This window comes from Pongo pygmaeus, chromosome 18 (genome assembly GCF_028885625.2).
Source record: "Pongo pygmaeus isolate AG05252 chromosome 18, NHGRI_mPonPyg2-v2.0_pri, whole genome shotgun sequence".
In the NCBI taxonomy this organism is placed as follows: Eukaryota; Metazoa; Chordata; class Mammalia; order Primates; family Hominidae; genus Pongo; species Pongo pygmaeus.
Genome location: NC_072391.2, coordinates 35,976,783 through 35,993,464, shown reverse-complemented (window position 1 = coordinate 35,993,464; position 16,682 = coordinate 35,976,783). Strand labels below are relative to the sequence as shown.

The following is a 16,682-nucleotide window of genomic DNA, read 5'->3' as shown; positions in this document are numbered from 1 at the left end:
AGAGCGTTTCCAATCTGCTCAATCAAAAGAAAGGTTCAACTCTCTGAGGTGAAAGCACACATCACAAAGAAGTTTCTTAGAAACCTTCTGTCTAGTTTTTATATGAAGATATTTCATATTTCAAAATAGACCTCAAAGGGCTCAGAAGTATACCCTTGCAGATGCTACAAAAAAGAGTGTTTCCAAACAGCTCAATCAAAAGAAAGATTTAACTTGGTGAGATGAATGCACACATTACATAGAAGTCTCTCAGAATGCTTCTGTCTAGTTTTTTTGAGAAGCCATTTCCTTTTTCACTATAGGCCTCAGTCCGCTCATAGCCCTCTGCAGATACTAGAAAAAGAGTCTTTCCAAACTGCTCAATCAAAATAAATGTTCAAATCTTTGAGATGAAAGCCCACATCACAAAGTAGTTTCTCAGAAAGCTTCTGTCTAGTTTTTATGTGAAGATATTTCCTATTTCACTGTAAGCCATAAAGGGCTCACAGGTATCTTTTGCAGATTCTTCAAAAAGACTGTTTCCAAACTGCTCAATCCAGAGAAAGGTTCAACTCTGTGAGATGAATGGACACATCACAAAGAAGTTTCTCAGAATGCATCTATCCAGTTTTTATATGAAGATATTTCTTTTTCATCCTAGGCCTCAATGGGCTCAGAAATATCCCTTTGCAGATTCTAAAAAAGGACAGTTTCCAAACTGCTCAATCTAAAGAAAGGTTCACCTCTGTGAATTGAATGCACACATCACAAAGAAGTTTCCCAGATTGCTTCTGTCTAGTTTTTATGTGAAGGTATTTCCTTTTTCACCATAGGCCTCAAACCACTCACAAATATCCTTCTGCAGATACAACAAAAGGACTTTTTCCATTCTGCTAAATGAAAAGAGAGGCTCAACAACGTGAGATGAATGCATGCATCACAAAGACGTTTCTCAGAATGCTTCTGTTTAGTTTTAATGTGAAGATATATACTTTTCACCATAGGCCTCAAAGCACTCCAAACATCCATTTGCAGATCCCACAAAAAGACTGTTTCCAAGCTGCTCTATCAAAACAAAGGTTCAACTCTGTGAGATGAAAGCACACATCACAAAGAAGTTTCTCAGAAAGCTTCTGTCTAGTTTTTATGTAAGGATATTTCCTATTTCACCACAGGCCTCAATGGACTCAGAATTATCCCTTTCAGATTCTACAAAAAGCGTGTTTCTGAACTGCTCAATGAAATGAAAGTTTCAACTTTGTGAGCTGAATGCACACATAAAAAAGAAGTTTCTCAGAATGCTTCTGTCTAGTTTTTATGTGAAGATATTACTTTTTCACCATAGGCCTCAAACTGCTCAGAAATATCCCTTTGCAGATTGAACAAAAAGACTGTTTCCATACTGCTCAATGAAAATAAAGATTCATATCTGTGAGATGAATGCACACATAAAAAAGAAGTTTGTCAGAATGCTTCTGTCTAGTTTTTATCTGAAGATATTTCCTTTTTCACCATAGTCCTTAAACCATTCACAAATATCCCTCTGCAGATACTACAAAAAGACTGTTTCCAAACTGCTCCATGAACAGAAACGTTCAACTCTGTGAGATGAATGCACACATCATGAAGAAGTTTCTCAGAATGATTCTGTCTAGTTTTTATGTGAAGATAATTCTTTTTCACCACAGGCATCAAACGGCTCAGAAATATCCATTTGCAGAATGTACAAAAAGACTGTTTCCAATCTGCTCAATCAAAAGAAAGGTTCTGCTCTGTGATATGAATCCAGGCATCACAAAGAAGGTTCTCAGAAAGCTTCATTTTAGTGTTTTTGTGAAGATATTTCCTTTTTCACCATAGGCCTAAAAACACTGCAAATATCCATTTATGGATTCTACAAAAAGACTGTTTTGAAACTGCTCAATCAAAAGAGAAGTTCAACTCTGTTAAATGAAAGCACACATTGCAAAGCATTTTCTCAGAAAGATTCTGTCTAGTTTTTATGTCAAGGTATTTCCTATTTCATCATAGGCTGTGAAGAGCTCAAAAATATCCATTTGAATATTCTAAAAAAAGACTGTTTCCTCAAACAAAAGAAAGGTTCAACTCTGTGAAATGAATGCACACATCAGAAAGAAGTTTCTCAGAATGCTTCTGTCTAGTTTTTATGTGAAGATATTTTTTTTTCACCTGAGGCCTCAAATGGCTCAGAAATATTCCTTTGCAGATTTTACAAAAAGACTGTTTCCAAACTGCTCAATCAAAAGGATGTTTCAACACTGTGAGATGAATACACACATCAAAAAGAAGTTTCTCAGAAAGCTTCTGATTTCTTTTTATTTGAAAATATTTCCCTTTTCACCATAGGCCTCGATGGGCTCAGAAATATCTCTTTGCAGATTCTACAAAAGGACTGTTTAGAAAACAGCTGAATCCAAAGAAATATTCAACTCTGTGAGATGAATGCACACATCACAAAGAAGTTTCTCAGAATGCATCTGTCCAGTTTTTATGTGAAGATATTTTCTTTTTCACCATAGGCCTCAAAGGGTTCCAAATACCCATTTGCAGATTCTACAAAAAGAGTGTTTTCAAACTGCTCAATCAAAAGAAAGGTTCAACTCATGACACGGAAGCACACATCACAAAGAATTTTCTCAGAAAGCTTATGTCTAGTTTTTATGTTAAGATATTTCCTATTTCATCGTGGGCCATATAGGGCAAAAAAATATTTTTTGCAGATTCTACAAAAAGACTGTTCCCAAACTTCTCAATCCAAAGAAAGTTTCAACTCGGTTAGATGAATAGACACATCACAAAATGTTTATCAGAATGTTTCTGTCTAGTTTTTATGTGAAGATATTTCTTTTTCACACTAGGCTTCAATGGGCTCAGAAATATCCGTTTGCAGATTCTACAAAAGGACTGTTTCCAAACTGCTCAGTCAAAGAAATGTTCACCTCTATGAGATGAAGGCAGACATCACAGAGATGTTTCTCAGTATGCTTCTGTCTAGTTTTTATGTGAAGGTATTTCCCTTTCACCATAGTCCTCAAAGCACTCCAAATATCCATTTACAGATTCCACAAAAAGATTGTTTCCAAACTGCTCAATCTAAAGAAAGGTACAACTCTGTGAGTTGAAAGCACACATCACAAAGAAGTTTGTCAGAAAGCTCCTGTCTAGTTTTTCTGTGAGGATAATTCCTGTTTCACCGTGGGCCATAAAGGGCTCACAAATATTTTTTGCAGATTCTACAAAAAAATTGTTTCCAAACTGCTCAATCCAAAGAAAGGTTCAACTCTGTGAGATGAATGCACACAACAGAAAGAAGTTTCTCAGAATGTTTCTATCTAGTGTTTATGTGAGATATTTCCTTTTTCACCATAAGCCTCAAAGCACTGCAAATATCCATTTGCAGATTCTACAAAAAGACAGTTTCCAAATTGCTCAATGAAAAGAAAAGCTCAACTCTGTGAGGTGAAAGCACACATCACAAAGAAGTTTCTCAGAATGTATCTTTCTAGTTTTCTTTGAAGATATTTCCTTTTTCACCATAGGCCTCAAACTGCTCCAAGTATCCGTTTGCAGAATCTACCAAAAGACTGTTTACAAATTGCTAAATCAAAAGAAAGTTTCAGCTCTGTGATATGAATGCACGCATCACAAAGAAGTTTCTCAGAAAGCTTCTGTTTAGTGTTTATCTGAAGATATTTCCTTTTTCACCATAGGCCTCAAAGCACTCTGAATGTGCATTTCCAGATTCTACAAAAAGTCTGTTTCCAAACTGCTCAATGAAAAGAAAAGTTCAACTGTGTGAGATGAAGGCACACATCACAAAGAAGTTTCTCAGAATGTTTCTTTCTAGTTTTTTTGTGAAGATATTTCCTCTTTCACCATAGGCCTCAAAGCACTACAAATATCCATTTGCAAATTCTACAAAAAGACGTTTACAAACTGCTCAATCTAAAGAAAGTTTCAACACTGTGAGATGAATGCATGCATTGCAAAGTAGTTTCTCAGAAAGCTTCTGTTTATTTTTTATGTGAAGATATTTCCTTTTTCACCATAGGCCTCAAAGCGCTCCAATTATCCGTTTGCAGATTCTGCAAAAAGAGTGTTTCCAAATGGCTCAGTCAAAAGAAATCCTCAACTCTTTGAGTACAAAAGCACTCATTTAAAAGAAGTTTCTCAGAAAGCTTCTGTCTAGCTTTTATGTGAAGATATTTCCTATATCACTAAAGGCCTCAATGGGCTCAGAATTATCCCTTTGGGGATTCTACAAAGGACTGTTTCCAAACTGCTCTAGCAAAAGAAAGCTTCAACTCTGTGAGATGAATGCACCCATCACAAAAAAGTTTCTCAGAATGTTTCTGTGTAGTTTTTCCATGAAGATATTTCCTACTTCACCATAGGTCTCAAAGGGTTCACAATTATCCCTTTGTAGATTTTACAAAAAGACTGTTTCCAAATCTTCAATCAAACAAATGTTCAGCTGTGTGAGATGAATGCAAATGTCACAAAGAAGTTTCTCAGAATGCTTCCGTCTAATTTTTATGTGAAGATATTTCCTTTTCCACCGTAGGCCTCAAAGCATTCCAAATATCCATTTGCAGGTTGTACAAAAAGACTGTTTCCAATATGCTCAATCAAAGGAAATGTTCAACTCTGTGAAATGAAAGCATGCATCACAGAGAAGTTTCTCAGAAATCTACTGTTTAGTTTTTATGTGAAGATATTTCCTATTTCACCATAGGCCATAAAGGGACCACAAATATACCTTTGCAGATGCTACAATAATACTGTTACCAAACTGCTTAATCAAACAAAGTTTCAACTCTGTGAGATGAATGGACACATCACAAAGTAGTTTCTAAGAATGCTTCTGTCTAGTTTTTATAGGAAGATATTTCTTTTTCACCTTAGGTCTCAAACAGCTCAGAAATATCCCTTTGCAGATTGTACAAAAAGACTGTTTCCAAACTGTGCAATCAAAAGAATGGTTCAACTCTGTGAGATGAATGCACACGTAGCCAGGAAGTTTCTCAGAAACTTCTGTCAAGTTTTTATGCAATGATATTTCCTTTTTCACCATAAGCCTCAAACTGCTCAAAAATACCCCTTTGCAGATTCTAAAAGAAAAGAGTTTCCAATCTGCTAAATGAAAGGAAACGTTTGCCTCTGTGAGATGAATGCCCACATTGCAGAGCAGTTTCTCAGAAACCTTCTGTCTGGTTTTTATGTGAAGATATTTCCTTTTTCACCATAGACCTCAAAGCACTACAAATATCCATTTGCATATTCTACAAAAAGACGGTTTCCAAACTGCTCAATCAAAGGAATGGTTCAACTCTGTGAGATGAGTGCACACAGCACACAGATGTGTCTCAGAAAGCTTCTGTCTAGTTTTCATGTGAAGATATTCCCTTTTTCACCGTAGGCCTCGAAGTGTTCAAAAATATCCCTTTGCAGATTCTTCAAAAAGACTGCTTCCAAAATGCTCAATCAATAGAAAGGTTCAACTCTGTGAGATGAATTCACACATCACAAAGCAGTTTCTCAGAAATCTCCTTTCTAGTTTTTATGTGAAGCTATTTCCTTTTTCACCATATGCCTCAAAGCGCTCACAAATATCCTTTTCACATTCTACAAAAAGACTGTTACCAAACTACTCAATCAAAAGAATGGTTCCATTCTGAGATGAATGCACACATCACAAAAAAGTTTCTCAGAAAGCTTCTGTCTAGTTTTTATGTGAAGATATTTCCTTTTTCACCATTGGCCTCCAAGTGCTCAGAAATATCCCTTTGCCAATTCTACAAAAATACTGTCTCCAAACTGCTCAATCTGAAGAATATTTCAACTGTGTGAGATGAATGCACTCATAACCAGAAGTTTCTCAGAAAATTCTGTCAAGTTTTTATGTGGTGATATTTCCTTTTTCACCATAGGCCTCAAACTGCTCATAAATATCCCTTTGCAGATCCTACAAGAACAGAGTTTCCAATCTGCTCAATGAAAAGAAACATTTACCTCTGTGAGATGAATGCATACATCACAAAGCAGTTTCTCATAAACCTTCTTTCTAGTTTTTATGTTAAGATATTTCCTTTTTCACCATAGGCCTCAAAGCGCTCACAAATATCCCTCTACAGATTCTATAAGGACACCATTTCCAAGCTTTTCAATCAAAAGAATGGTTTAACTCTGTGAGATGAATGCACACGTCACAAAGTAGTTTCTCAGAAAGCTTCTGTCTAGTTTTTATCTGAAGGTATTTCCTTTTTCACCACAGACCTCAAAGCACTCACAAATATCACTTTGCAGATTGTACAAGAACAGAGTTTCCAGATTGATCAAAGGAATGAAACGTTTAACTCTGTGAGATGAAAGCAGACATCACAAAGCAGTTTCTCAGAAACCTTCTTTATAGTTTTTATGTGAAGGTATTTCCTTTTTCACCATGGCCTCAAAGCACTCACAAATATCCCTTTGCAGATTCTACAACAACAGAATTTCCAAACTACTCATAATTAGTTTTTAGGACAAACATGAGCATTTAGACACACTACTTGTGGTGCAGCCCACATGTATTATCCACATTGAAAATAGCAATTCAACTGAAGTTCATGTGGAGCCGAAAATGTGAATATTTGGGGGACCTTGGGGATGACCTAGCTCACTTTATTTCGTAGAAAAGAAAACAGACTCCGGGAAAGGGCATGCATTGCCTAAGGTGATTCAGCAGTTTTGGCACAGAAGCAAAACACACCTAAGGTGATTCATCAGGTTTGGAGCAGAAACGCAATACAATCTGTGTTCTTTTGCTTCTCAGATCCAGAAATGTTCCACAATACTGAACTACTTATGTTTCTGATTCCTTATTTTTTCTTTTTAAATTTTGCCAGTATTGTCTTACGAAGATCCTATTCTTTACCCTAAATATTTAAATTTGTTACTAGTATTGTCTCTTTATAAGTAAAATTTCTAGTTGTTATTATAAATGATTATTCAATCACTTTTCATTTTTTGGGGGCCCAGTGCAAAGTTAGTTACAAATAAACACTATCAGCCTTGGCAATCCAAGAGGAGCTCAAGTTCTCCAGGGCATGTCAGGAAAAGGCTAAATGACAGCTGTGGTGTGAGTGGACAGAATACAGCTCTCATACAGATTATTGAGTATTTGATGTTCTTCAACAATTTCATTAATCTTCAGGTTTTTTCCTCTTTGAAGTGAAAGTCTGCTATGACTTTCAAGTTTCTTTTGAAATAATTATAGATTCACAGGAAGTTGCAAAAGGTACAGGGATGTCTTAGGTACTCTTCACTAATTCCAATGGTGACACCTCGCATAGGCATAGAGCATTATCAAAACCTGGAAACTGACATAGGCACAATTCAGAAAGCTTACTCAGATCGCAACCGTTTTGTATGCATTCATTTTTGTATGTGTGTGCATATGTTCTGTGCATTTTTATGTGGTGTAGATCTCTGTAACTACCACTTCCACAGTCAAGATACAGAACTGTAGCCTCACCACCAGGCTCCAACTTGTGATCTTTGCTGACACTCTGACACGTTTTCCTCCACCCCTTCCTCTTGGCAACCCCGTAGTCTGTTCTCCATCTTTACAATTTTATTTCAATAATTGTATAAATGTAATTGTACAAAATCGTATTTTTAAAGGGAAAAAACAAGGCACAGATAGTTTTGTTACCACTGTAAAATAGTCTTTAACATTCATTTCTTTTATGTTCTATTTGTCTCAAAAAAATGTGCTTTGTTCTTTCCCATACTTTCTGATATCAGGATAGGAAATCAATACCAAACAAAACAATTCCATTCATTTTTTTCCACAGCTTGGTTTTCACTGTTGTTGCTTAACATTTATTGTTTCATTTACTCTTTCTCTCTGTTTTCCATCACATAAAAGTAACTTTGTGTACTTTATCTCTTCAAAGAAAACTTGATAATGAGCCTTTAATGTGAATCCCGGACCAACCTTGTTTTGATTTTGTGTTATGAGTGTTCTTTTGTGTGATCATTCTCATGGAGAGTTCTTGTGAAGCTGGGCTTTTCCAGTGGTTTGTCAAAATGGAAATAGATGTTTAACAAACCAAACACAAAATGACCCTGCTCCAGGAATGCATCATTTCTGAGAAAACACTACCTCTTCCAACTAGAGATTGTGAATATTACTCATATTATCCTTTACTCCCTTTTATTAAAACAGTATTTTTTTTACACATTTGTATAACTCGTGTAATAAAATGTGAAACTAAGTGACTGCCTACCAATTACAATTGATGTTAACGATGCTACTGGGAGACCACACCTACAGTGGCTGCGCCAAGTCTAGGGACTTGCTAGCTTTGCTAAGTTACATGGGATTGCCTACGTACTAAATGGTGGTGGGGGCCGGGTCCAAGGATGCGGTGGCACCACCCCGCCCCAACGTCGAAGCTCCGGACGGGGCCCCAGGAACCACCTGGCCGAGAGCTGGAGGTGAGCGCATGATGGCGGATGACACTGCAGCTTCCAGCGGGTCACCACCAGGGACAAGCGAACCCTGGGACCATGGTCACAAGCCCTGCCAGACTGGCCGAGTGGCAGGCTTCCGGCCCTGGACACACCACGACACACGCCAGGCGGGTGGGGGGCGGGCGGGTGAGAAGGATGTAGCCTCGGAGCGGTGTTGGGGAGGAGGGGTGGTGGTCAGCATGTCGCCAGGCTGCCACCAGTGGCGGGCGGTAAACCACGGCCACTGGGACGTGCTCCCCCACCCTATTCCCGGCAATTCAAATTAATTCTCACAGCTAGCTGCGTTGTTCATCGACGCAGGAGCCTAGTGATCCACTTCTAAAAGTCATACATGGTCAATTTGGCGAGGGTGCTCCCAACAACGGGAGGCCCTCCTGGCACAGCACGTCCCCCAGAGGGATTACCTCAGGCCGGCTGGTCAGACAGCAATGGGACGAGACTCCAGAGAGGGGTCGGAAGTTTTCGCAACACAGGGAGGGGATGCCAACTACAGAGGGGGGCGAATTCTGACACCGCCCCATGGGCACTGGGAGTTCCCGCCCCCACAGCATGGGGCACACGCCACACACGCGACACACGCACGATGGCATGACAGCCGCTGGGTAAAGCCCCAGCCAGCATCAGTGGCGACACGCAAGTGTGGCGCGGCCCCAGCTGGCCGGGGTAACGGATTTGGCTGATGAGGCGAGAGAGGGGCCAGCCCCTCCCGAAAGGACTCCTCCGCGGACCCACCGCACCCGACCCACAGGCGGATAGGTGACCCCCCCATGGGGTCCTTAAACCTCCACACCAGAACACGCTAGGTACCCGTACGGCAGGGGAGGATGAGGAGGGGTGACAGGCGTCCAGCCTCCTACCCTCGAGATGCCCTAGCAGGAAGACTGGGGAGAGCCAGGGGGCTGGGCTGGGCCCCGTGGTGCGATGTGGCAGAGGCGATGATGGCAGCAGCGGCAGCGATGGGAACCCGGCTGGCCCCGACGGGAGCAGGTGGGATGGGGCCGAGCCAGAGTGTCAGGGCAGGACGATGGCCCCAGCAGGAAGGGCACCGAGACCCCTACCCTGCCGTGACACCAAGAACCACTCCCGCACCCGCTGACACACATGTGGGGGCCACGGCAGGGGACTGCTCCATGCTGCTCATCAGGCTGGCGAGCCATCCAGCCCACCCCACAACACGCACACATGGTTTCGTCCCCACACGAATGTCTCTCTCTTCCCCCCTCTCCCTCCCTAGTTCTCCAGCTCTTGGGACAGGCAGGGCTGTGCCACCAACAAAGGGCACGACCCCGCCCACACACGCACCACATGGGGAACATGGTCGGCCAAGGAAGAAAGACGTGGTGGTGCCTCCCCGGTTTCACTCTTCTCCATTAAAGATCCCTCTGCAAGTTCACCTACGGAAACTTTGTTGTGACTTTTACTTCCTCTAGATAGTCAAGTTCAACTGTCTTCTCAGTGCTCCGCCAGGGCAATGGGCTGATCCAGCGGGGCCAATCCGAGGGCCTCACTAAACCATTCAATCAGTAGTAGCTACCAGCAGTGTGCACAAAGGGCAGGGACTTCATGCAAGCCTATGACCCGCACCTACTGGGAATTCCTCGTTCATGGGGAAAAATTGCAATCCCCGATCACCATCACCAATGGGGTTCAACAGGTTACCCGCGTCTGCCACATGGGGTAGGCACACACTGAGCCAGTCAGTGTAGCGCACATGCAGCCCCGGACATCTAAGGGCATCACAGACCTGTTATTGCTCAATCTCGGGTGGCTGAACACCACTTGTCCGTCTGAGAAGTTGGGGGATGCCGACAGCTCGGGGGTCATGCAACTAGTTAGCATTCCACAGTCTTGTTCATTATCAGAATTAACCAGACAAATCACTTCATCAACTAAGGCCATGCACCACCACCCATGGAATCGAGAAAGAGCTATCAGTTAAACCTGTCCGTGTCCAGGCCAGGTGATATTTCCCGTGTTGAGTCAAATTAAGCTGCAGGCTCCTCTCCTGGTGGTGCCTTTCCACCAATTCCTTTAAGTTTCTGCTTTGCAATGATACTCCCCCAGAAACCCAAAAACCCAAAGAATGGTTCCTTGGAAGTTGCCCAGCAGGTCATGGAAATAACGCTGCTGCATCACCAGTCGGCATCATTTATGGTAGGAACTACGACGCTATCTGATCATCTTGGAACCTCCGACTTTCGTTCTTGGTTAATGAAAACATTCTTGGCAAATGCTTTAGCTCTGGTCCAAACTGCGCCGGTCCAAGAATTTCACCTCTTGCGGTGCAATAAGAATGCCCCCGGCCGTCCCTCTTAATCATGGCCTCAGTTCCAAAAACCAACAAAATAGAACCGCTGTCCTATTCTATCATTCCTAGCTGCGGTATCCAGGCGGCTCGGGCCTGCTTTGAAAACTCTAACTTTTTGAAAGCAAACGCTTTGGGCCACGGGACACTCAGCTAAGAGCATCGAGGGGGCGCCGAGAGGCAAGGGGTGGGGACAGGCCCTGACTCGCCCACCCGCCCGCTTCCAAGATCCAACTACGAGCTTTTTAACTGCAGCAACTTTAATATACGCTATTGGAGCTGGAATTACCGCGGCTGCTGGCACCAGACTTGCCCTCCAATGGATCCTCATTAAAGGATTTAAAGTGGACTCATTCCAATTACAGCGCCTCGAAAGAGTCCTGTATTGTTATTTTTCATCACTACATCCCCGGGTGGGGAGTGGGTAATTTGTGCGCCTGCTGCCTTCCTTGAATGTGGTAGCCGTTTCTCAGGCTCCCTCTCCAGAATCGAACCCTGATTCTCCGTCACCCGTGGTCACCATGGTAGGCACAGGGACTACCATCAAAAGTTGATAAGGCAAACGTTCAACTGGGTCATCGCTGCCACTGGGGGCGTGCGATTGGCCTGAGGTTATCTAGAGTCAACAAAGCCATCGGCACCCGACCCTCCCGGCCGGGGCAGGAGAGGGGCTGACACAGTTGGTTTTGATCTGACAAATGCACACATCTTCCCCGTGAAGGGAGTCAGCACCCCTCAGCGTGTATTAGCTCTAGAATTACTACAGTTTTCCAAGTAGGAGAGGAGCAAGCAACCAAAAGAACCATAACGTATTTAATGAGCCATTAACAGTTTCACTGTACTGGCCCTGCATACTTAGACATGTATGGCTTAATCTTTGAGACAAGCATATGATTCTGGTAGGATCAACCATGTAGGTAGAAAGTGGCCTCTGGGCCTCGCGAGGATGAGCCCAGAGTCCCAGTTGCGAGGATGGGCATGGCAGGGAGGGCGACGTGGTGTGTGAGAGGGAGGGAACAGTGCGGGGCAGTGGGAGGGGGCGGTGGGGTGGCGAACCGGACATCCCATCCACCCACACGACACAACACCCCTCCACGGGATCACCACTCCCGACCCTTCATGCCCACGTGCGAGGAGGCAGACCGCCCGACCCGTGCACGGCAGCTGCGAGGGACTGGCGGCCATTCGCATGCGGCAGGCACGGGATGGCCCCGACATTTGGGCAGCAAACGAGAGGTGGACCGCGGTGCCCGGGATCTCACTGCCAGTGGCCTCCGAGCACGAAGGTGGCACAGTGCAGCACCTAGAGCGGCCGACTGGCCTTCAGTGGGCCCGCGGCTCCCCCACCGCCACCGCCATTGCGTCCAGCCCCCAGAACCCTCTTCCTCGTGCGTGCTGCAGGCCTACCCCAAACCCTCCAGGTGCCCAGCACGCCCATGCGGGGCGCCGCCGATCTGGTCCCAAAGGCGTGCGCCCAGAGACACTGACAACAGGCCAAACAGTGGCGGGTGGCAGCGCCCCACAAGGGGGAGCTGGGTTTAGTCCCAGACGGGGCCACCACAGCCTAAGCTGGTGAGCCGTTCAGGGAGAAAGGATCAGTGGGCAGGGAGGGGGGCACAGACAGGCAAGGCCAGGGACTGCGAGGGCAAGGGCACCAGGGAGCCCGCAGAGGGGCGGCTCGGGGAGAAACCTCAGGGCACGGCCGGGCCACCAGGAAAACACGGCCACGGGATCCCACCACCACAGGCACGAGGGATGTCCCACAGCTCCCAACCTAGGACTCCAGACGGCCCTCGGCACTCACCAAGACCCGCCTCATGAGCCCCAGGTCCTGCCATTGGGACCCCAAAGCAACCTCAGCCACAAACACAACGCCAGGGCCACGTTGCTCATTTCTCGTCCATCCTCCAACCCGGTCAAGCTCTGGGAGAATGACGTGCCCCCTACTTGGGATGCTTCCCATGGCCAGGCGGCCCAACCCCGTGCCACACAAATGCGGTCATCGGCACGGTCGCTGCTCCACAGGGGAGCAGGCCAAGAGCCAGCTCGCAGTGGAGCGGGTCACGCACCGGACGGAATGCCGGGCACAGCCACCGCTCGCGCACCGACTCAGAAGGAAGAGGCGTGGGCCACACAGTAGGCAATGAGCTGCCCTCGGTCCCCACCGCGGAGGCCGGGGAACCCTCTCTCTTCCCCCCTCACCCCATCGACGGGGAAGCGGAGGAGTGTCCTCTGCAGGCGAGTCGCCATGGCAGTGCTACCATAACGCAGAGAGAGGCGGCAGGCTGGGGGATCCGGTACCCCAAAGGCACACCTCTCGGTTCGCTAGAGAAGGCTTTCTCACTGAGGGTGTGTCACACTACCCACCCGCCAGTCGCCCCTCGTCGGGCCCGCAGAGGTGCTCAGGGATGCCTGGGGAAGGGAGGAGGCTTGCGGTACCAGGAAAAATCTGCGTGGGGCAACCTTGAGCCTTCGCGGTCTGGGCTGGGGACCTCTCCGCTGCATGTGCGTGCAATCCTGTAAGGACTCCCCGTCCACCCGCCTCCTATCTCCCAGGCAAAGCACCTCCAAGTAAACCCACACACAACCTGTGGAAGGCAGAACGGTAGCCCCTCAGCAGCCGGCCGGCACAGGCATCACCTGCCCCAGCCCACCGCGATCATTAACACGCCCCACGCGAACCCGCCAGAGGGAAGCAGGGGACCTGCACTCACCAGACCAGGCGGCGCCCTTCCCTGCATGGCAGGGGTGCATCTCACTCAACCGCCTTGACCGCCACACCAACAAGCTCCCTCAGGACCCACTCGCGGACACCATGGCGGTGACCGGAGGAGGGGGCGCTGGGGATGGGAAACACACACCACCGCTGGGCCTCGGGCACCTGAGTGATAAGCTCGGGGGGAAGGGGGGAGCCGGGTGCGGTAGGCTCACGCCTGTCATCTCCACACTTTGGGAGGCGAGGGAAGGTGGATCCCTCGATCCAAGCCTTGGCAACATGGTGAAACCTCGTCTCTAAAAAAATACAAAAACTAACTGGTTTCAGAACCTGGACTCAAAGTTAATAAATAGATAAATAGGCCGGGCAAGGTGACTCACACCTGTAATCCCAGCACTTTGGGAGGCCGAGGTGGGCGGATCACGGGGGTCAGGAGATTGAGACCATCCTGGCTACCACAGTGAAAACCCGTCTCTACTCAAAATACAAAAAATTAGCCAGGCGTGGTGGCGGGCGCCTGTAGTCCCAGCTACTTGGGAGGCTGAGACAGGAGAATGGGGTGGACCCGGGAGGCAGAGCTTGCAGTGAGCCGACATCATGCCACTGCACTCCAGTCTGGGCAACAGAGTGAGATTTCGTCTCAAAATAATAATAATAATAATAATAAATAGATTAAAATTGAAAATTTAAAAGAAAACGTAGCTGGCTGGGCACAATGGCTCACACCTGTCATCCCAGCACTTTGGGAGGCCGAGGTGGGCAGATCACATGAGGTGGCCAGTTCAAGACCCGCCTGACCCACGTGGAGAAATGCTGTCTCTACTAACAATACAAAATCAGCCGGGTGTGGTGGCACATGCCTGTAATCCCAGCTACTCAGGAGGCTGAGGCAAGAGAATCACTTGAACACGGGAGGTGGAGGTTGTGGTGAGCCGAGATGGTGTCATCGCACTCCAGCATGGGCACCAAGAGTAAAACTCCTTCCCCCCCCAAAAAAAGAAATTAAGCACTGTATTCTGTTATTTTTGCTTCCTACCCTGAGAAGAACATAATACGGCTGTTGTCTGTCTGCCTGCCTGCCTGCCTGCCTGTGACAGGGCCTCACTCTATCTTTCATCCAGACTGGAGTGCAGTGACACCATTATGGCTCACTCACTGCAGCCTCAACCTCCCCATGGTTAGGTGATTTCTCAAGGGATCCTACAGCCTCGACCTCCCAAAGTGTTGGGGTTACAGGCGTGAGACACCAGCACCTGGCCTGAGTTAATACATCTGGTCTCACTACGTCTTAACCACACACCCATGAAGAACTCAAGTCAAGAGAGATTCGGCAAGAGACTCTCAGCATTCTCTCCCGAAAGCAGTGAGGTGGATGGCGGACGTGTGTCTTGAGCTCCTGGGGTTTTAGGTGACCATGTGTAGAGGAGAGATTTCCAATGTTTCCAGAGAGGTACGAGCCACAGTTATTCGGGGCATCCGAACACGAGATGGGGTTTCTGACAGCGACTTAAGGGCCAGGAAGGGCCAGAATCTGCCAAGGCCCGTGTCCCAGGGTGAGGCCGATGGAACCCAAGGTAGAGGGAGTCAGCGGTCTGCACAGAAAGAGCTCCAGCCCTAGGACCCACCGTGCAGACCAAATCAGAAGGAAGAGAGTCCTTCGTCCTACATGCCACATCTCTCCACTGAACTTGGGAGCGGATCCGTTTTCCAAACATGAGGTGACTTTCGCTTTGCAATGGATCACAAGGGGCCGGGCTTTCCAGAGTCCGCAGGATAAAGAAGTCATTCTGGCTCGGCCTCCCCCATCCCCAGGTAACTAGTGAATTTAAATGAGCCGAGGCTGGCGGGGCCGGAGCCGCTACACGGGGGAGAGGGGTGGGTGGGGTGGGGGGTTGCCTGAGGCACTGCAGAAATTGGGCCTGAGCCTCGAGGATGACCGTGCTGCAGGAACCCGTCCAGGATGCTATATGGCAAGCACTAAGCCACTATGCTTACCGAGATGGGGTTTTCCTCACAGAACGCCTTTATGCAGAAGTACACTCAGAAGAAGCCTTGTTTTTAATGGCGACCTGTTCTTGCCGCCCAGAAAAGGCCTATAAAGTGTATAGACTCTTGAAAAGACACAGTTGTCCTACACCGCAATGCAAATACCTGCTTGCAAAATGTTGTGTTGATCTCAGTAAGCTTGCAGACTGGGAACAAATCTTATCTGGTGGAGTGTTTAATAAGCAGAAAAGCCATGATGATATTGTTACTGAGTTTGGTGATTCAGCTTGCTTTCCTCTTCCATTGTTGGGACATGTATATTGCAAGACTGATCGGCTTGCCAAAGGATCAGAATGTTACCAAAAGAGACTTAGTTTAAATCCTTTCCTCTGGTATCCCTTTGAATCATTATGTGAAATAGGTGAAAAACCAGATCCTGACCAAACATTTAAATTCATATCTTTACAGAACTTTAGCAACTGTCTGCCCAACTCTTGCACAACACAAGTACCTAATCACAGTTTATGTCACAGACAGCCTGAGACCGTTCTTATGGAAACACCCCAGGACACAAGTGAATTAAACAGATTGAATTCAGAATCTTCCAATTCAAAGTACTCCTTGAATACAGATTCCCCACTGTCTTCTATTGATTCAGCTGTAATTTCACCTGATACTGTCCCACTGGGAACAGGAACTTCCATATTATCTAAACAGGTTCAAAATAAACCAAAAACTGGTCAAAGTTTATTAACAGGACTAGCAGCTCTTAGTCCATTAAACCTAAGTTTTGGGATTTTGCCATTAGAAACCCCAAGTCCTGGAGATGGATCTTATTTACAAAACTACACTAATACACTTTCTGTAATTGATGTGCCATCCACCGGAGCCCCTTCAAAAAAGTCTGTTGCCGGAATTGGCCAAACTGGAGAAAAGTCTGTCTTCTCGCAGAGTGGAAATAGCTGAGAGGTAACTCCAATTATTTCACAAACAGAAAGTTCTGGTCCATAAATAAGTACAACACCTCAGGTAATGAGCCCCACTATGACATCTCCCCCAAATGCACTGCATCGAAAAACTTCATGACTCTTTACTAGTGACAGTTCCACAACCAAATAGAATAGGAAGAAATTAAAAATGAAGTTTCCACCTAAA

At 46.0% G+C, this 16,682-nt stretch overlaps 1 protein-coding gene and 1 pseudogene across 1 annotated transcript; both read left to right on the top strand.

The window, feature by feature from the left end:
• The first annotated feature begins 11,797 nt into the window (after positions 1 to 11,797).
• Positions 11,798 to 15,159, top strand: LOC129015134 (uncharacterized; annotated as a pseudogene).
• A 314-nt stretch (positions 15,160 to 15,473) lies between these two features.
• LOC129016323 (cell division cycle protein 27 homolog) lies at positions 15,474 to 16,424 on the top strand (the record flags this gene model as incomplete). The annotated part of the gene is made up of 1 exon (XM_054455675.1): positions 15,474 to 16,424. A coding segment is annotated over exon 1 (951 nt), but the record flags the coding sequence as incomplete, so codon positions are not given.
• Positions 16,425 to 16,682: the final 258 nt, after the last annotated feature.